General features: G+C 38.8%; 1 protein-coding gene across 2 annotated transcripts in view; it reads right to left on the reverse strand.

Annotated features, from left to right (window-relative positions):
* Positions 1-18,956, reverse strand: part of vcana (versican a) — a 27,328-nt gene extending 8,372 nt beyond the window's left edge. The window contains exons 1-8 of one of the 2 annotated variants that reach the window (XM_037976039.1): positions 18,728-18,956; positions 17,042-17,099; positions 15,687-16,061; positions 14,530-14,704; positions 14,220-14,347; positions 12,520-12,813; positions 7,458-8,537; positions 964-1,131 (exon numbers count right to left, since the gene is read on the reverse strand). In XM_037976039.1, coding sequence (XP_037831967.1) covers positions 1,010-1,131; positions 7,458-8,537; positions 12,520-12,813; positions 14,220-14,347; positions 14,530-14,704; positions 15,687-16,061; positions 17,042-17,099 — 2,232 coding nt within the window. In that variant the 5' untranslated portion in view covers positions 18,728-18,956 and the 3' untranslated portion in view covers positions 964-1,009. Of the gene's footprint in view, positions 1-963; positions 1,132-7,457; positions 8,538-12,519; positions 12,814-14,219; positions 14,348-14,529; positions 14,705-15,686; positions 16,062-17,041; positions 17,100-18,727 lie in introns of those variants that run through there. The other variant, XM_037976044.1, reaches the window with a different exon arrangement.
* Positions 18,957-21,262: the final 2,306 nt, after the last annotated feature.

The following is a 21,262-nucleotide window of genomic DNA, read 5'->3' on the forward strand; positions in this document are numbered from 1 at the left end:
CTGGAGTAATGGCAGAAGATGTTTCAGTCTCATAAGAAATAGGGGACGATGTAGGCACTGCGCTCTGATCTGTGTGAACACTGTCATAATCCTGAACTGTCGATGCTGTTGTCTTCTCTGTGCTGAACAATGAGAAAGCTTTAGAAGATGTCGTCTGTTTGCTGGACATCTCAGTGGTGTATTCAACTGAGCCTGCCTTTTCTCTTGTTGCGGACACTGAGTTTTCCTCTGATCTAACGGAAGATTTTGTTGCATTCACGTTTTGGCCTGCTAATTCTGTTGTAAGTAATTCTTTGTCAGATGATTTCTGGTTGAAAAACTGATTTACTGAAGCCATTGTTGTCTTGATCAATTCAAAAGCACTGTATAAAGTGGAAGCTGGTGTTGTTGTCCCATCTTGTTTCTTCTCTTCGTCTGTAGTTGTGGTATTGTAAGTTTTTTCTGTTCCATTAGTAGCAGGATTAAATTTACTAGTTGGTGATGTGTTTTCCCCATCGGCATCCTTCAGTGAGAGAGTCGAGACAGCGTGTAATGTAGTCTCAGCAAAGTGTTTTGAAGTTGTGGTTTTTGTTGCTTCCGTGGTTTCAGCTTTATCTCTGTGTGTATAAAGTTTGGTTGAAGAAGATAAAGGGGTTGTGTCCTCAGCCATCAATGTTTTAATCTTTTCTGAGTCACTTTTCACAGACATGGGAGTCCTCCCAATCTCATCTAAGTGTTCATATCCAGATGTGGTGCTGACAGAGGTTTTCGTTTGGTTCTCTGTTGTTTTAGAGATCAATTGTTTATTTGGCATTACTGTATGAACAAAGTCAGTTGTTTTTATTGCATCTGGGTCAGTTTTCTGTGTCACATTTGATGAGGCCTTGTCCTCCACTGTAGATGATGAAATAAAGGTTGAGTGAACTGCAGCTGGGGTTTCTGTAGATGTTACTGTTGCTGTAAGTTTCTCTACAGATTCAAAGGAGTGACAATCAAACAGATCAAACAAGTTAAACTCAAAACACAGTGTTTATTTCATCATTAGCATCAAGAGTTGCCACATTGGGGTAAAAAAGGAAAGAATACCTTTGGTGCTTTTTTCTGATTCTTCTCTTTGAGACTGGGAATCTTGTGGTGGTAAAACCTGTTCAGCTGCAAAGAATAAAATGAGAAAAGGAAATCAGTCCACGATAAGAAGGCACAATTTCATTTGCACACATGTACATGCTCTACAATCTGTCCGATAAGCACATCAATATAATTTTAGATAACAGCCAAGCATACGTACAACCATTAAAAAGCTAAACATTACATGCTGTTTTCTATTGCTACTATAGGGTTTTACATGACCACAACACTGTTCTGTTTACTCTTGATATACATGAAAAAAAGAGGATATTAATACATTAATTAATTATTATTACTAATTAATATATATTAAAAATAACTCTTGGTGATCTCATAGAGAAACTTTGGCTAAAATACATTTTCTTTTTCTTTTTCTTGAAAAGAACTGAAAATTTGAACAACACAGATATTGGTTTTACAGATAATAAAAAATCTGCCACTGTGAACAATTACAGCAATACCCCATATACTGGGGTGCGACTGTTGGAGACTCATTGGTGACTCAAAATTTTGAAAAAATTATGAGAAAATATGTCAGTTTTCCTTTGTCTCATTTCTCATAGCACACCCCGTATATTATGATAAATTAGTCATTTCTGCATTCTCTAATTTATATTTTTTAAATGCCAAGAGCCGACACATATTTTAGATAAAGTAAAAGATGAACTGACAAAAACATTTCTACTTTAAACACCTAAACTGTCTTTACACCTGTGAAGCTCACTCTGTAAACTACTTTCTAGGAATTACGTTACTGAATAGGTAACGAAATGAAAAATAATGATCAAATTTATAAAAATGTTATCCCAGCTATAAAAAAAATCTACATTTTTGGCAGGTCTTGTATGATTTCACAAAAAGAAATAGTAATAACTCAGAAAAACAAACATTGCAAATAAATCTCTCCAGAAAATCACTTTGGCCAAGCTGGCGTGTGAACTCAGTTCAAGCCATAATACAAAGATTTATACTGTAGCTTGATATGAAAAGAAAACATTTTCAAAAGGCCACTTGAACAATGATGAAAGTTATTACTCTTATAATTTGTAAAATAAATGACATGTGAAGAAGAATGCCTTTAGACTGTAACAAACAGCAGGCTGATCACAATTTTTTTGTTTGTTTTTAAATGGTTTAGTCTGTCAACAACGTTAAATAAATGTCAAAATTTAGTTTTTCCATAAGTGTTCAGTATAATTTAGTGTTATTTTCTAATTCATTTCAAACATAAACAACATGATGCGCAGCACATCGAGCAAAAATGGAGTCACACAAATTTTAACCTTCGGAAATTTAAATGTCTCTTAAATAACAATGAACCTGAAATTATTTGTCCAATCCTTTGTTATAGTCTACGCTTTCGATTCCTGGAGTAACTTCAATTGTCAGCTGTCTGCTCTTAAATTCATTTCTTACAAAGAAGCTGTGCTGCAAAACTTACATCCACCTCCTTAAGTTGTCTGGAGGGTAGCAATTCATGTCTTTTAAAAATAAGATCTCAAAATAAACCATAAAAGTTAAAAATGTTTTTGAATAAAAGGTAACCAAGTCTTTTTTTCACTATAGAGTAGGGAAAAAATTGACAAGGAACATGAAAATCTGCACATCCTGCTAACTCTTAAAGTATCTAGTGCTTTTGACAAAGCTCAAGAATTTGCATAGAGCAGGAGAAAAAAAAAAGAGCCAACTTTGATCATAAACTTAACAGAGAGGTCCTGCATTCCCTGAACTGTTTACCAGTGTTTGCATTAGGGACACGGAAAGAGGAGGAAAAGGCTATTCACATACGATAACTCAAAACCCTTTAATATACAAAACTTAACAACCTCTTCCTCCTTCACTCTCCCTCTCTGTCTCTCTGGCTCTGCCCTCAGCCTCTGCTTCCCACAAATGACAGTATGGAAAGATTATTGGTTGCAACAGATAACACCTGCAGCCGCTCAGCGCTGCAGAAAGACACCTGTTACAATCCTAAGTCAGGCTTGGGAACAGAGGCAATTTACCTGCCTTACTGACCCATTCAAACACATACTTGTCTCACAGCTAAACACACACATACAAAAAAAGTCCTGGAGGTCTTTCCTCTGGTCCCTAATCACCATCAAAGGAAACACCAACAGACCTTTTTTTGACCCCTATTACGTGCACTCTATGAATGTATGTATATCTAGTGTGAAAAAAGTCTTTACACCTTATAAATGTCTTCTGTTTCTGCTCTTTGTTACTCTTACACATTTCAGTTCACCAAACAAATGTTTCCATCAGACAAAGATAACCTGAGCAAATATTAAATGCAGTTTTTAAGTGATCATTTCATTTATTAAAAGAGGGGAAAAAAGCTATCCATCAATTACAGCAAGTCATCCAGGTCCTGAAGCTAACACCATCACATTGCCACCACCATGTTTACCTGCTGGTACGATGTTCTATTTCTAAAATGCAGTGTTAGTGTTATACCAGATGTAACAGGACGCACACCTTACAAAAAGTTTTTTTCTCTCTCTCTTGTCAGTTCACAAAATATTTCCCCGAAAGTCTTGGGAATCATCAAAATGTTTTTTGGCAAATGTGATACAGGCCTTTGTGTTCTTTTTGCTCAGCAGAGGTTTTGGCTTTGGGACTCTCCCATGGTACCAATATTTGCCCTTTGTTGCTTTTTTATTGAGGCATAATGAGAATATAATGGCACAATGACAATACAAACAGCCTTTTGTCTTGCAACTGGTTTTATCTTTAAAAATAATGTAATGAAAAATTATTATTAGCATTTTTTTTATTTGATTTCTTGAGATCATCTGAGGACTTCTCCCTTGATGCTTTATGGCAAACTTTGGGAACAATGGCTTAAGCTGCATCCACATTAGGTTGTAATACACTGATAATGAAGATAACTGTAAAGTATTTTAGGTCAATATCTGTAAAACTGACTGAGTTATCATCAGTTCTGTGTTTGCTGAGGACGATTATCTGTGACAGCCAGAAGTTAATGAGTTGAGGACGTACATCCAGTAATTACTTTCTGAAAGTTCTATTAAAATCGACACAATGATTCATGAGATATCTTGCTAAAGCTACAGATGAACAAATGGACACACAAACAAGGGGTAAAACATTAGTTTGGGAGATAAAAACTTTAAAAATGGATTGTTTCAGGTAGTGTTCCTGTTTTATGTTGTCATGTACATAATGCACAGATTTTACAATCTTGTCAAGAAAACAAGTGAGTTTATTTCCCGAAATGTTCAGTTATGGAGGTCCTTCTGCCAAACCTTAGCAGAGTTATTGTTAAATTGCAAGAATGTGCTGATGGTTTTCTGAGTTATTTTGTGACATTTGTGTTTGACATGCCTCTGAGGATCAATAACTCAACACGTCACAATCTGTCAAATAAACACTTGGTAAACAGTGAATTTAACTGTCAACACTTAATCAGACACAGATGTGCACAATTCACAATAACACAACAAGCTTTTGAGCAACACTAAGAATTAATTTACCAAGCTTTTTTTTTTCCTTCTTCTTCTTCATCACACTCTGATACTAGAGAGCGCTTTGTTACCACGCAGTCAGACGGCACACACTTCTCCCAATGCCACAAGATTTTCCACAAGCTTTTCTCACACATACTGGGAGAGGGCAGAAAAGTGATGCACAGTGTCTCAGCTGATCAGCAGTAAACAGAGCTATAATCACCTGCTTTGGTCAGAAAGCCTCCAGCTGTAGTGAAAAAAAAGGGGCGCGTCTGTGAGTCAGCAATGACATCACCTCATGAGGTGGTGTCCAGTCTGAGCTACAGACAGGCATCTGTGTTTACTATGGCAGCCTGCCAACACTCTCATGTTACAGCCAGGCTGGCTGTCAGTCGGCTGGTAATGTACAGTTAATAGACACCAAATACACAAGGAAGTGTGTCTTTCACATACTGTACTGCAATATAGTATATACCTTTGGCATCTAAACTAAAACCTGCTCACTCAGGCAGGCTTCTCACCTACAGCTCTTTGTTTTATGGGTTTTTTTTCCTATATGACCAATTTGTGCACCTGGATCCTTTCCACCAACTCAGAAAATCCCAGCTGCTCTTCTAAGAACAAAAATACATGACCATGGCAAAGTCTGCAGCTCAAATGTAGCCCAAGTTCTACTTATGTTTGCATGTGAGATCACACGTACAGCAATAGAGCCCATAAAGCGAAGCGCCATAAAGTGCAATGACGACATTGAACTGCTCTTTGTAGGTGCTATATGCTGGCTCCAAAAAGTCCCCTCCTCGACCTGCCTCTCATTTAATGAATATAAACTTTACTTTAGACCTGTTAAAAGTATTCATTGCAAACTATGAAATCAAACATAAAAAAGGTTATCCTGAATTCTATCAAATGGTGCAGTTAAAAGAGTTTACCTCAGCAGTTTTACAGATACAGCATATTGATATGCAATTCTGAAATGTGTGCACTCCATGTAAATGAAGCACTCAGCTAACGATCACATGGAAGCTTGAGTTATGTGACTGACCTACATCAGACTGGCTGTACGCTGTGCAGGTCAACAAATATAGTGGAATTGGACAAGCTTAGAACCATGAGAAAAAACAAAACATTTAGGTGGAAATATAAGAGTGAATCTGCTGCTAAACGCAAAAGAAAAGAGAGAGAACAAGTAGGACAACAGTCAAAATAAATATCCGGGATCAAGGAGGACAATGGAGCGCTATAAAGACAGAGCTCGGCCTTCAAACACACACAGCTTTTGTGAAACTCCTAGACTAGTAAGTTTACCGTTCCAGCCTGATCTGTACTTTTAACTGTGGACTTTACTCAACATGTCTGATCGCAAATATGAACTAACACATCAAAAATGTCAGACTTCAGATCCCAAACAGCGCTTCCATGGATGTCACCATTGTTGACCTGTTCTCAGTCACTTTAGCTGTTTCCTTTGGTAAACAAATACACGCAGTAGCTGGTAACAGTTCACAAGTTTTGCTTAAATTATTTTATTTAAAGACAAATTAACTACCAATATGAGAAAATAATTGTGCGGAGTACCCTTAAAATGAGTGTTGGAAGTTAAATGAGTACTTTATTAATGAAACTTGAAGCCTTCCAGGAGTCGTTGATGTCTCCTCTGTTGCAAACACGCAGAGTGTTTAATGTGAAGGCAATGTTATTAGATATTAAAACAGATTTATGATTTCATGGTTACCTGTCATTTACTCTCAGGGTGTTGAGTTGGAAGACTCCATATTATGAGTCATGAAATTTTCCCTTACATTCATTATGCATGTAAAAATTTACCAAGCCCAGACTCAAATTCAAAAGGAGTTACACAAACTAAGAAGACATGGCTTCTTAGAACAAACAGAAGCATCATTTTCCACACTCTTGAGCACAACAGGGAGCTTCTCTGAGTCCATTCACCTTTGATTATACTGAATGTGCAGCTAATTAAATAGTTTAGCATTTAAAATCTCTGCACGCTAATAACAAAAATAAATAAAATTATAACCATGAATATAAGACAGAATGTCACAAGAGGAGTGCCAGCAATCTACAGTGTCTGAAGAATGACATTAAAACATGATGCAAACCTAAGGAAGTCTCAACCCTCAGCATAAAAGCAGTAGGCTCCAAAAAAAACACTTAGGTGGGACTGAAAGAACAAGACAAAGAGTCCGAGGTGTTCACCTCGCCTCCAAACTCACAAGATACCCATCTGATCAGATTCAATGGCATCTGTGGGAAGCCAATCCAATCCACAGAGACTCCACCCTACAAGCCACAAACCCAAAGGATCTATTGCTAACATCCCATTACCAAAGACCCCTGGGAACCTCCAGATGTTCCTCATCCATGCCCTGATAAGTCAAAGCTGTTTTTGTGGTGAAAGATGGGCCTGCACCATATAAGTCTGGAAGTTATACTGTTACAAGTGACTGATTTAAACAAGAATAGGAGTGAACCAAAAATAATAAAAAAAAACACTCCAATCTGATTGATCATAAATAAAATGACTCATTAAGCATACATACTGTCTATGCTATGTTCAAGCAAGTTGTAACAAGTTGTATTTTATTATACAGTATAAAATATTATCAGAATATGACACTTAAGACAACAAACCAAATGTATGCTTTGCTGTTAAACAGTCAAGTTCTTCTGGAGTAATAAAAATCACTCAGAAAAAATAAAAATTTGAACGAGAATAAAAATCCCAAAATGAGGCCAAAATCAAATTACAGCTGAAGTAGAAACAACAATACTCCCGTCAAAGTCAAGCCTGCCAAACAAAACCTTGGCCTCTTAATTCATACTGCCGAGAGTTAAAACATAAGATATTATATATCTTACCTGAAGTGTTCTGAATCTGCATGCCAGTACTTATTTGCTCGAGCCGTGCACCAGTGACTATTTCAACAGAAGTCACCGTGCTGGGTACAGCTGATGCAGAAGGAGCGGATGTGAAGAACTTCTTCTCTGCTGCGCCACCCTTCGTGGTCCTGCCATGTTTTGGAATCTGGGTGCGGGACTTATAAGAGATGTGTTCTGTTGTTGATGATGTTAAATCCTCAGTTGAGGTTTCTCTGTCAGCCTGGACATCAGCAGCTGCAGTAGTCACAGATGTAGCTGGAGAGTCTGCATCCTGTGTTTGAGTTGTCTCACGGGTTGCTGGTGGTGTGCTGGTGGGAGGGGTTGTTGTTGTTACCACAGTAGTACTAATAGTACTGTCTCTGTCAGTTAAACTAGGTAAAACAGTGTCTGTTTGATTTGGTGGCCTAGCCAGCATTAAAAACCCAGTCACGATCTCTTCGTATTCTTGGAATGGTGTTGGTGATTCAAGACCAGGTGTTGCTGTTGATTCTGAGGAGCCCAAGTCTTCCTTAGGGGTCTGTTCACTGGATTCTGTGGAAGTGTCAGTGGGATCAAACATAACTGATGGGGTGATCCCAGAATCCAGAACAGTCTTTTCTGTCTTCCCCTCAGCAAACATGGTCTTTGTGCTTAGAGAAGTATCTGGCATAGGTACGTCAGGTTGGATCGTGCTGATCACAATCTCTGAGAGGTCCTCTTGATCCTTGACAGACGGTGGGGAAATGAAGCTTTTAGTTGTGATGTGCTGTTCTGTGATTACGTCACCGTGAGAAGGAGACGATTCTACATTAATGTAACTTGTGGTAAACTGTGCGGGACTAGTTACTTCAACAAGCTTGTCTTTGAGTTTGGGTTTAACTGTTTGAGTGGGTCGGAGTGGAATCATGAAGGCAGAGAGCATAGACTGAAGGTCTGTGGGAACTTTAGAGCCCGGAGTCTCATCGATCTCTGATATTGTGTCAGGTGATGCCGTGCTGATTTCCAGGATAGGTGAGATGGTAGTGATTTGTTTCACAAACATTTCCACAAAGGACATTCGGCTGGTCACGGCTCTTTTTCCTAAACATAAAACAGAAGTACAAAAAGTCAGAAAGTTAGACAATTTATGATCAACACCAAAGACTGTTTTGGCAGAATTAGATATTTTCTTTTTTAACCATTGCTTAAAACAGTACAACTTTTAGTTATTTTGAATATAGGGCAACCAGAAACCCCTATTTCTTTTGAATTTCACAAGACTTATCGTTTGTCCCTCATTCCACAAATTAACAGTATGTCCTAAATCTTCACTGATTCCATGTTTCAAACATCAACACTGATGTAGACACATTTCTAATATTTGGTTTACAGCTAATAATTGTGAAAAGTCTATTATCCTATGAACTGTTTTTACCACCCTGCAAACATGGATAGTGTTCAGGTTTACTCGTCATTGTCTTTGATGACAAGTTGCCTCCCAACAGGCAAAAAATTGAAGAAACCTCAAAAATGATACCTTACAGTTTCTACATTGAGATGGATTATCAGGAATACTACCCCAAATAGTAGGATTACAGCTACAACTGGAGTGGAGTTGTGAAAAGATCCATTTAAATAAACTGTGCGTGTTTAGTCTGTATGGTGTTAAAGACCTGTTCTGTCATGTTTGAGTTTTTTTCCTTTTTAAGTTGGACATTATATAAATGTTATGACAAACTTTGAGCATCAGTAACATGTACCACACATTAACCCTCACAAAAATACTCTTTGTTCCATAGTTGGCTGATTGTGATCTGCTCACCCAATTATAATCTCATTACTGCTCCACCTAGTCAGGTTTCACTCATCATCATGCAGACGTAACAAAGATGTTAAGATCAAAACGAGAATCTAACAGGCAATTTATCTTTCAACTAATTGTAACTAATTTCTTTACATTCATAATGTGTAAGATTGTTCCAGTCTCTTCTTTTTAGGGACCATAGTAATATGTCAAGATCACATTTTGTCGGTCAACCTCAAAGAGTCATTTAGAGGCAAGAAGCAAAATACAACTGTTCTTATAGCCTTCACTAAAACTTTGCATTAGATTCCCCAGAGTTTAGGGCTTCCTAGATATGCTGGTGCAAATTACTTCCTCTCTTAACACTTAATGTTGTTTATAACCAGCTACAACAAAAATGATCTAAATACTCTTAAAGAAGAGGGGCTAATGCCACAGAGCAAACTGTAAATGTAAAATTACAAGAACAAGGGGAATAATTCTTAATCAGTTTAATAGTCTTTCTCGTGCACGTGACAAACTGGACATCTGTGGCAAATGAGGTCATTGTTTAGGTGTTCTGTTTCCAATGTATACTTTGAATGTTTCTCCAAACATTTCCTGAAAAGGTTCCCAGGACTATAATGAACGAAATAAACTGTATAGAAACTTTAAGAAATCCAGTGTTTTGGTTTTGTTAGCAATTCTCTCTTTTTTTTTTTTTTTTTTTTGGGGGGGGGGGGTTCCTTATTATTTTCAGTCCACAACCTGTATTCTTTGCCTGATTTTATTTTGTCATGTTTGCAATAGTTTATGGATTTGTAAAGTAAGCCTATTGTGAGTACTTATTTAAACCATTTTGTCAATGAGTCCTTTTTACTATTCTGCGATTCGTTTGCATGTTTCTCTTAATCCCTGTTCCTCTGTTCTTTCATGCTCTTGTATTTACTCAGACCAATAAAAAGCAGTGTGAAGACCTCCTTGGCGGCATAGACTCACAAAATAAAGCCAGATGTTGACCATTATGTACTGGAGATCTTTAACAAAAGTATCTGTTATGTAAGGTGTGAGACGTGCCTTTTTCCCTTATAGGAACACTGAGGCCCTCTCTCACAAGTATGGCATTATTTCACCAACAAATGTGAACTGTTGCTGTTACAGAGTCTTTGTTTCTTTTAGGCCAGTTCAAAGACTAATCAGGGAGCAATTATCTCCCTTCTCCCTCTGCATCCAGCTCTCCTCTCCTTGTCTTTCTGTGTAGTTAAGTGACATTGGTTTAGATAATATTTCTCGTTCAAGACACTATTGCAAGCTGAAAAGCAGGAAATGACGGAGTCCCACCACCAAACAGGGGTACTTAAAGAGCACTTACACCAAGGTGTAAATACAACCTGACGGAGAGAGCTGACATGACATACACAGAGCAGGAGGTGAGTCTGGCATGTTTGTGTGCCCTCTGAACTCCGTGTCGACTTATCACTGCGAGAGTCAGCATGGCCCAAGGGGCAGAAAATGGCCAGGCAGTGGTCAGCTTATCTGTTCAACCTCTCATTTGTAAAGATGGAAAGGGCATGTCAGAGGTCACTGAGGATGACTGAATTTAGAAGGCCAGCAGTAGCTTTTGTCCATTATCCAAACGTCTGCTCAGATAAGTGCAAGTGAGAATGACAGAGGCAAAACTGACAGCGGAAATGAGACATGAAAGACCCAAAGGGGGTCAGATAGTGAGACTAAAAAGGCTGTGAGGTGTGGCATTAGGTGCTTTTGCTGCTTTCCTAAATGGTAACTATCATGTATTGTTTAGTGCTGCCCTGGGAATACTGATTAGCTAAAAACAATCACATTTGATAACTTTCAGCATGCCAGAGCTCTGCAGCTGCATTTAAATAAGTAAAATGGTGACACAAATTAAATGAAATTGACTTTAATCAAACTCTAAAGAAAAACCTCTGGTCATTTTATGTCACCTGGAAGAAATATTAATGTGTGAATACTACTATAATTTTACACTTCATCAAGCTAACTGTGTTGACACAGAAATGTCAAAAATGTTAGACAGTGAGGTCAATTGGACAGAGTGGTCTGGCACACAACATGTAATGCTCATGAGAAAATCCTCCCTCTCCTTTGGTAACGTTGTTGTTGTAACTAAAATTCTCAAATAAGGCACAAAACGGAAATAAAAAACTGAACAGGGGAAAAAAAAAAGACAAGGTGAGCTGCAGAAATCTAAAACACTTGCTTTGAGTCAAATCTAGGAAAGGTCATGTTGGTGTAAAGACGCAGAAACTCACAGGGTGGGGAAGCAGAAGGGAATAAATGCAGAAGATGAGCTCATAGCTTCTGAACAGTAAGGTCTGGTTTTGTCAGAGAATGGCCTCAGCCCACAGTTACCATCTGTTCTTTAAGTTAACATAACAAGTCCCGCACCCATAACATAACAGATACACATTTTGACCAAGAGCATGCAAGTAACACTGTCTAACCTTGTATTTGAGTATCTAAAGTCAGTCACAACAGACTGCCTTAAGAAAACATCCACTGCAAAATTTCATCACCTTTTATACTGTGTTGTTAATTTAACTTAGGAAAGAAATTAGTTAACAATGCTCTTTCAATACTTAGTGTATTGTTTTTTATTTGAAGTAGAAAATGGGACTTTTAAAAGCAAACCTTATTTTTCCAGATAAAATATGGTAATTGGTGTAAGGGGCACAACTACTAAAAGTAATTAGAAACCATTGGTTACTACTACCCAATATAAGCAGGAGTTTTTTAACTTTACCCTCTAAAATATTCAGCATAAAACAGAAAGAGGGATCCACAGTGCTGATGGGGAAATTGAAACATTTTTATTGTTGTATTAACCAAGGGTTCGTTCAACGCATGACTTGTGTTGGGATTTTGTCTACAAAATCTGATTTTAACTATTCATAGTCAAATTATAGACAAGTATTGGAAAAAGTACTTTTTAAATCAAATATTTTGGTCTGAGACAGCATGCCCTCAGTTTGATCACAGGTCCCAGACCAGTACATGTTCATTAAAGACACAGACCCTACAAAAATGAGGAACAGAGGGATATTTAGGGTCTCACTTTACTCCTTAAGAGCTACCGCAATGAGAACTGTAAAAGTAGGGTGAAGAAGAATGTGGTGGTGCTGGTATGCTGCTGATTTTTGACCATGTCATGTCACAGAATCTAAATCAAGACTTGAGGAATTAGTATCAACTTGTCTACAAAGAGCATAACGTCTCCTGTGAGTGTAATCAAGGGTAACGATACGAATGAGCTTTTACCTCCAATACAATAAGCTCCAAACTTCCTTGTAGGTTCTGGAAAGCCGGTCTGATTTTTGTTGCGATACAAGCAAAAGACACCCGTTTTGCCTTTCCCACACCGAGGACTGGGCTTAATGATAGGAAGTCGTACGCTGCCATCACGGACCCAGCCATAATTGCACTGGTGCAGTCCACGTTTCCAGGCAACGTGCAGCTGGCCAGTGCTTGCCAGCTCTGCACCATGTTTTGCACACTCTTTTTGGGCCTCGTCAAAAGTCATCTTGTGGGTAACAGGAGCATAGAAGACGTTACCTGAATTGGAAAGAAAAAAAAAATCATGAATACTTTATGGCAGCAAAAGACAAAATGCTAACAAGTTATTTGTTCTCTCACAAAACGATGGTTGGTTAAACTTAGTCACTGGAGCATAACACTTTCTGCATTGGATGGCTCACCTTTAATAATTAATGATCTAAATGGAAAATATATTTAAAAGTGATTTGCATGCAGACTCATTTATTTGTGGATACAGTTCTGTGAACCATTAAGTGTTTAAGAATCACTCAAACAAGTCACTGTTGTCTAAGGCACAAACCCTAAACATCCCACCACTAAATGTCTTTAGAACAACAGTAGTTTATTTGTTTCATTAATCTAACGTGAGACAGCAATGCAAACTGTGTTTTTACCACCAGAAGTTACACCTTGTGTTCATTTCCAAAAGAGCTTACACAACGTTTAAAAAGAAGATGACTGCCAGACATGTTTTCAGAAAGGGCCAGTTGAGAAATGTTGGCTAGTCTTAACATTTTAAAAAGTGGACCCTTGGGTAGCAGGCCTACAGGTTTTATCTCACTGATTTACAAGAATACTGAGATTCGGATGTTTTTCATTCCTTGTACAACTAACAGAAAAGGCATTCACAATAAAGTAGTTTTCTGTAACCAGCTTTCATTTTTTTTTCTGCTCTGTACACATTACACTAATAACAACAAGTTCATATTTCTCCACAATATGTGATTACAACCAAATTTGATCTTAGCCATTTTTTTTTTCTCAAAGAAAGTTTTTATGGACTCATTTACTACTGTTCAATCCTGGAATAAAACAAATTGTATCCTCGAAGCACACTGTTAGGGCTTTGGACAGCAATCTGAAACAATAGCATTATTATTCTGCTGCTAATAAATAAGACGGGGGTGTGGTGTCTGCATAATATAAAGGCGTATTCTTAGAGACACAAATGACATCCATAGACTTTCACCTCCGTCTGTTCAGGATGCTAAATTAAACTGTAAATTAAATATTATGAACACAAACAGGGTTCTGAGCTGTCAGTCATCTTAAAGTACTCTGAGAAGAGTTTAGTCCATTAGCGCTCATAAACAGGACCGATTAATGAGTTGGAAAAAAAAAACAAGGGCTGGGAAGGGAGGACATCCATGACGAAAACAGAAGACATTTTTTTGTTGTTGTTGGTGACTTTCCAAAAAACAGAGCAGCCAGAGACGAATTATCAGAAGCTTCCCTGCAGTCCCAGCCCCCTTTTAAAAAAATGTATTATTGTTATGCACAACAAAATGTATATTAAAAAAAAAGTTTTGTCCTGTCAAAATTGTAATACTGCAATAAAGTGATTGAATGTATTCCCACAGAGGTGTCGCAAGCCATTTCAGATGAGGCGTGTGTCATTGCCTAAATGACATCAAACTGCTTACCATCGAGTCTGTCAGCATAGCAGTACACATCATAGGTCTCTGTGGGCTTCCTTCTTCCATATGACCTAACACCAGTCTTGTTCTTCAGATCTCCTGAGCAGGGCGATCTTGTCCTAGTCATTGGGTATCTGTACAAAAGGAGAAATCAATGCGCGGATGACATAAAATTGCTTTAAAAAAGAATCTTATTTTACCGGAGAAGATCCATGCATGTGGTGTTCAAAATAAAGGGGTAAGTGTGTCCAATTTTTTTACTGTTACCATGTATACCACAAATAAATGAACAGCAGTGTTGAGTGCTAAAGCTAACCTCACAGTTTGGTCAGAACACCAACCAGCGTCACACTGTTCATAGCCATCATCATAGGCTGCTTTCAGTTGGGAAGGTGTAACAATGGTTGCTCCAATATTTAGGCAAGTTTGGACAGCCTCTTGGAAAGTCAAAGTGTACCTGCCAGAGTTCGGCCGATAGTGGAAAACAACACCTGGCAACACACAAACAAAAGAAAAAAAACAAAAACAAAACAGTCATTTAAAGACGAGACAATAAAATGCAAATAAAGTTGAAGATAGTCATCTGGAAATCATTAGCATAATGTCAGAGTGGTGAACTATGGCAAGTGCCTTGTAAAGCACACTCTATGAGTGAAATAAATGAGTCTCTCGGCTTTTTTTGGAAAGGAGGAGATTTGCAATAAACCAAGAGGATATGCGAAATACTCTAGAGCTCACCGCAAATGAACCAGATACATGCACATGATGCCACGGCCCTGAAATCCCCATATTTGTGGACAGTAAACAGACGCAGAAGATTTGATTGATAGTCTCAATTAACATTGCAAATAGTTGGAAAGGAGGATGTGCAGATTGTAAACCAAAAGTATCCCAGCCCCTGGCACACCCCCCACCCATGCTTTAAACAAGAGCTGTCTCTGACTCTCACAATACTTCTCACAATAATTTTTAACGCAAACAATAAAAAAGGTAAGGATTGGCAACCCCCTTCCCCAACACACTGACACTTTATTTTAGATATTAATCAAGAGTATCCTTTGTTCTGTCGACTGATTAGAGATAAGAAAGTAAAAATACTTGGTTATTCTCCTTCGTGCTCCACTAAAGAAAATCTCCAGTGACAAGGTGGTGTCCAAGAAGATAGGAATGACTGAGGTCATATTCACATCCAGCAGCGCACTGGACATAAACCCAGAAAAGTCTGGTCCAACTTTTTTCAAGACAGCATCACCTCTCAAACAAAAACAACTGAAAACTGTGGTTACCCTCAGACACTACTGAGTAGACACATTTATCAAAGTAAACAACTAGGCTCCCACAGTTCTCTCGTGCCATTTACCTTTCTATCAGCACCCGTATAATACTTTGATATTATCATACTTTTGCAGAACTCGCCTTCTCCAGTTTTTGTGTTTTTGGTCTTATTCCAAAATGACAAGAGAAGAGTCTTACCAGTGACATCAAGGTTAATCGTGCTGTGGGTGTCATCAATGCCATACATGACGTCACAGCGGTAAGTACCGGCATCGCTGGCACGCAGCTTGACGACTGTCAGCGAGGCGTCGCCGACATCCTCGGGGTGACTGGGCACTGATATACGGTTCCTGTAGTTGGGGTCTATCTTTATGACCCCATTCTGTGCTACCAGCACTGTGGATTCAGTCATGCCAAATATTTTGGTCCATTTAATCCACAGGTAATCTTTGTAAATGATCGCTCCATAGGGACTGGTGACTGGCGTTGAGTGTGGGATCGGGAAGAAGCAGGGAAGGGTCACCTTCCCTGAGAGAGAGCCGGTGACTGGTTTGATTATTGATGGCTTAAATGCTGAAAGGGAAAAGAAAAAAAAAGGAAAAAAGCTAAATGCAAGTCATCTTAAATACATTTATAAATTCTGCCTCTTGCTTTCATTTATCCTTTCATCCAAAAACATACATTTTTTCTGATTACTCTTACCCTAACACATGTAAGCAGCCAATATGAACGGCCTGAATGATTAGCATTGATTGGGTGGGACAACTACACCCAGCCTAATAAAAAAAACATGCATCATGTCTTGAAAGGGCCTCTCGGAAAGTTAAGCCTCATCCTCAAAATGATGGGTGTGGGAACACATTTACTACAGAGAGTACTGGATGTACAGCATGTTTGTATGAAGTTGGAATAACTGGTTAAAAAGTCATGGTTGCATCACTGCATGTTATGCCTCTGCTTATGTAGACGTTCCCTCTCAAACAGTCTCTCTATTATCTAAGGCATAGCTATGTGAGCCTGGCAGGTAGCTCCACAATCTACAGCTAATCTCTAATTTCAGTTTTATGTGATGCATGTAGTAAAATGGAGAGAAGGAACCAGTTTGCATTTTTTTTAATCTTGAGGGTGTTTTTTTCAAGTGGTAGCCAGAGGGAAGGTATGGAGTTGGGGCCATTCACAGAGAACAATGTTGGGAATGCTTAGGAAACACTGGTGGGACATCCTCAGAGGCATGAACCTATAGGTGCTTTAACAGGGGGTTTCGTTAGCATGTGCAATAAAAACAGCTGGTGAGCGCCTAACTGAAAGATATCGTCACTCTGAGACAGAGACAACACAGGGGACAAACAGAGGCATGGGTGCTAATGGATGTCAAAACTTTGTGTCACTTTCTCTTTTGCACCGTAAGAAAATAATGTGTTTGGATGCCAGCTACATTGGACTGCCTCCACAAAGAGGTGGTGTAGAAGACACGGCAAAGGAGAGGTGATGAGAAGGAACAAGACAGATGAGGGAGGGGGACAGAGGGGAGGGACAGAGGAGACCAGACTTACTTGTTGCAGCTCCACAGAGATAAAACAACCACAGGATGTGCTTAAAATTTAGAATCATCTGTTGGGAAGAAAACAAAGCAAAACAAACAAAAAGCTTGCATTAGAAAACACATCAAGTAAGCCATTGTGTTCATCTTTCTTCTTGCAAATCTTCTTTTAAAGAGATGAACATGTATATAAACATTAGTCCAAGATTTATGTGGTATTACATCACAACTAACTATATTATATATATTAATTATATTAAAATAACAAAAAAGACTATATTTACCATAAATAATAGATAATATCTCATGAGCCACTGGAAAAATTTCCTGAAACTCTAAGAAAATAATATTGGCTGCACACAACTCTTTAACCTTAGCCTACACAAAAATACTTTATTTCAGAACATTTCACAGATATTGAGAGCTAGAGGTTTGGTGGGGTCACCGCTGCCAGTTCATGCTTCAGTATAACAGATCATGCATGATCAGGCGAGAAAGTGCATGACACTGTGCATAATGTCATTTTCAAGGTTTGATGAAAGTAACTAAAACAAACAGTCAATTCCCAGTGTAAGACAATCTAAAACTCTGGCATGAAAGGTGGTGGATGATATACACTCCTTCAAATACAATGCTGGGCTTTGAAAAACAAAAAACAAACGAAAAAATAAAAAATAGTTATTCAGGCATGTTTTCAGTGAATATGTGGGTGGTAGAATTGAGAGGTAAAACTTCCTGTGGGGTCAACCTTTCAGAGGTTTTGGAGACAGGAGGACGGGAGCAGCAAGCCCCTTGCCCTCATTAGCACCCCACTGTATAAACACCAGGGTTGGGTCTCAGGGGGGGAGATGAGAACTTTAGGAGCTCTTCATCAAATGGCAATTAGCAACCAAAGTTCATCATTACAAAAGCATCAGGACAGTACACACACAGTATATATATATATATATATATATATATATATATATATATATATATAAACAGTTAGGGATTGGCATGTCAATCAAAAAGCCACTCTAAATTAAATAGGATTTAAGTCAGTGGATCTTGGAAAACATGTGCAGAAAGCCTGAGCAAACATTAATATCCACATGTTTGAATATAAAACTCATCAATAGGCATTATCAGCACGATCACAGGCCTCTAACTGGTGGAAGCCTTTTCTTTTTGGTGGTGGGATGGGTGTGGGTGTGGGTCACTTCTTGCGCTGCTCGGAGCCAGGATGCTCCGCGCCGCGGAGGATAAATGCCTGCGACTGTCAACGTCATTTCATCACAGAACTGACAGCTGGTTTTTTAGTGCTCTTTATCTCCTGGGTAATCTCAGAAACAATGCCTGCTTCATTTAGAAGCAGAACATGTGATAATAAGGGCCTTATCATTTCAAACTGCATGATAACTAAATAAATTTTAAAAAAAAAATTATAATAATCCAAGAGGATTGTGTTTAGAGCTTCCTGTCCTCATTGCGCAGCGGGATGCTGCAAGTTATCTGAGGACAGCGCGCGCTCATCACTGAGTGTATTGTTTGTAAACTGATAAGTCTGATTTGCCATATTATCAGACATGTACCTCACTATCACAGCAAAGTAATACATGCTGAACAGAGATTAGAGCAGCCAAATGTTCTGATTTGGGTTCAAAGACAGATTATCAAAAGACAGTTTACAGGGGAAGAAATTGAGACCCAAACTACTTACGGTTTAAAGGTGTTTCACTCCATAAACAAACAGAAAATATTCATATAAGTCCTAAAATTAAGGTGGTCCCGGCGCGTAACATGCGTGCGTAAAAACGTGCCCAAGACAGGTCCGCTCCAAATTGACGCAGAGGCACTTTTTCCTTCCCAGTGAGAACTTTTCTTCTTGATGCTCCTCAGCTGAAAGGTCCCGCTCCAGGGCGATCTTAGTTCTGAACGGAGCAACAGAACCCGTGAAGTGTTGGCAAGAAACTAATTCAATTTTGCCTAACCCACGTTGTCACTTCGTCAGAGAGGAGGAGCCCGTTTAAAAAGTGAATGAGAGACCTTCTGAAGGAGGAGGGGAGGGGGGATCAATTTGGCCGCGCGCCTGAGAGGTGCTCCTCATCCAATCACGCTGCTGTGATATAAACCATCCTTCTTTTTTTTTTTTTTTTTGGTCAAGTGCACTTTATTTTCACGGTTAATATTGACAAGTAGTCAAACAAGAGCAACTGCATTTGGTGCGAAACAGAGTGCTGAATTAAAAAAAAAAGTTGAAACTGAGTTGTTAAAGCTAAAAGAAAACAGAACTTAAGCTAAAAGTAGAAATAAATAAATAAAGTAAAGTACCACTAGCAGGGTGAATTTACATGTTACAGCAGCAAGATTACACAGACAAAAAAGGGGAAAAATACAGAAAATATAGAAAAAGAGACAAAAAGCAACAATAAAACAAAATAGCATAATATATATATATATCACAGCTTGCCCTATTTTTTCCACATGGGCGGTTCCACTTCACTTCAAGTTCTACTCAGTATCTCAGCTGTTCCTAGGACTACGCTCTTCTGGACAGAGATCTCTGAGGTTGTTCCTGGGATCTGTTGAAGCCACTCTTCCAGTTTGGGGGTCACGGCACCGAGTGCTCCGATGACCACTGGCACCACTGAGATCTGACTCTCCACAACTTCTCTACTTTCTCTTTCAGTCCCGGGTATTTCTCCAGCTTCTCATGCTCCGTCTTCCTGATGTTACAGTCGCTCGGGACTGCTACATCTATCACCTCTGCTTTCTTCTGCAACTTATCTATGACCTCAATGTCTGGTTGGTTAGCCATCATCTGTTTGTCAGTCTGGATCTGGAAGTTCCACAGTATCTTAGCCCTGCCATTCTCCATCACGCTTTGTGGATTCTATACTCTGTACAGATGTTCCTGTACACTATTCCAGCCACTTGGCTAAAAGCTAAAAGTAACATAAGGGAACAAAAATAGAGCAAATATAATGAAGCACGTTTTAAAGAGGACAAGGACTGAAGAGCTCTCAATGTATTTCTATGAGGAAAATGTTCGTGAAGTTAAATATTTTGAATAATATAAAAGTTACAACAAAAAAAGTCTTAATGTCCATCTCCTGAAGGAGCTGAACATTTTGATATCTGAAAAGACCAAACTAGCATAAAGTATGCAGAAGTGGTTAGATTGCAAAAAACGTACAGAAAAATAACAATCAGAAAAATGCTGAATCAGCATCCACACTATTAGAAACACTGTTACCACCTTTAAACTGGTTTATAGAACACCCATGTCTATGAAGCTACACAAAAAAACAACTCAACAACTCTTTTGTTTTTTTGGATAGCAACGCTGTCATATTTGTGCAATAGAAACAGGGTGGTGCAGATTTCTCTGCTTGAGTTTGTCCCAAAAGCCCAGCCCTGTGAACATTTTCTCCATTCTCTCCCCAGAACGACTCAAGACAGTCTCATCTCTCATGAGAAGACCATAAGATGCAGACTAAAATGTACAAATCAGCCTTGATTTGTCGATGATAAACTTACAATAGGTGTTGTGTTTTTATAAAAGCAGCATGGATCGGAGGAGCTCTGTGGTTTGTTTCCACGTGGGGGAGATGCCGGACCGCAGCCTTTTGGCTTCGCTAATGATCACTGTTGCCGACGTGTAGGAGGGTTTCGCCAAGTTCGGTTTGAAGAAGCTGGTTGTGACAGAACAGCGAGTGACCTGAATAGATACGAATATGCCACGTTGTGATGAACTGACTGCATTCCCTGTGTGACAGCTCGTGCCATCTCGTAGGAGAATATTTCACTGTCATTGCTGTTTAAAGGGTGGTCGCAAACACAGAGTTCAGTGAGAGTGCAACAAAAAATTCACGTACCGGCTTGCAATTTTGCGTCACCAACTAGTCTCCCAACAGTTGCAGCTCAGTGAGACACCACCTTAAGCAGGCAGTGTGAGCAGAGGATGGTACACACTGTTCCTCTTGTGACTTTCTGTAGCTTTTAACAGTTCATTATTTTTCGTTCTAAAACTAAACCACCTCATCCAATGACAGAAGAGGCCAACAAAGGCAGGAGGAAGTGTTGCTCCCAACGTGAAAGCCTGGAGAGGTAATCAGCCATTTACGGTTCTCCATTTATGATTTCTTAAATCATTAAATAAGCAAAAAACATCTTGCTTAGACCACATTCCTGCCATCAGAGTAAAATATGACTATAAAGAAATGTGTTTGCATGTCAGGGCCATCTTTATTTC

The sequence above is a fragment of the Kryptolebias marmoratus genome, linkage group LG1 (assembly GCF_001649575.2).
Source record: "Kryptolebias marmoratus isolate JLee-2015 linkage group LG1, ASM164957v2, whole genome shotgun sequence".
Classification (NCBI taxonomy): domain Eukaryota; kingdom Metazoa; phylum Chordata; class Actinopteri; order Cyprinodontiformes; family Rivulidae; genus Kryptolebias; species Kryptolebias marmoratus.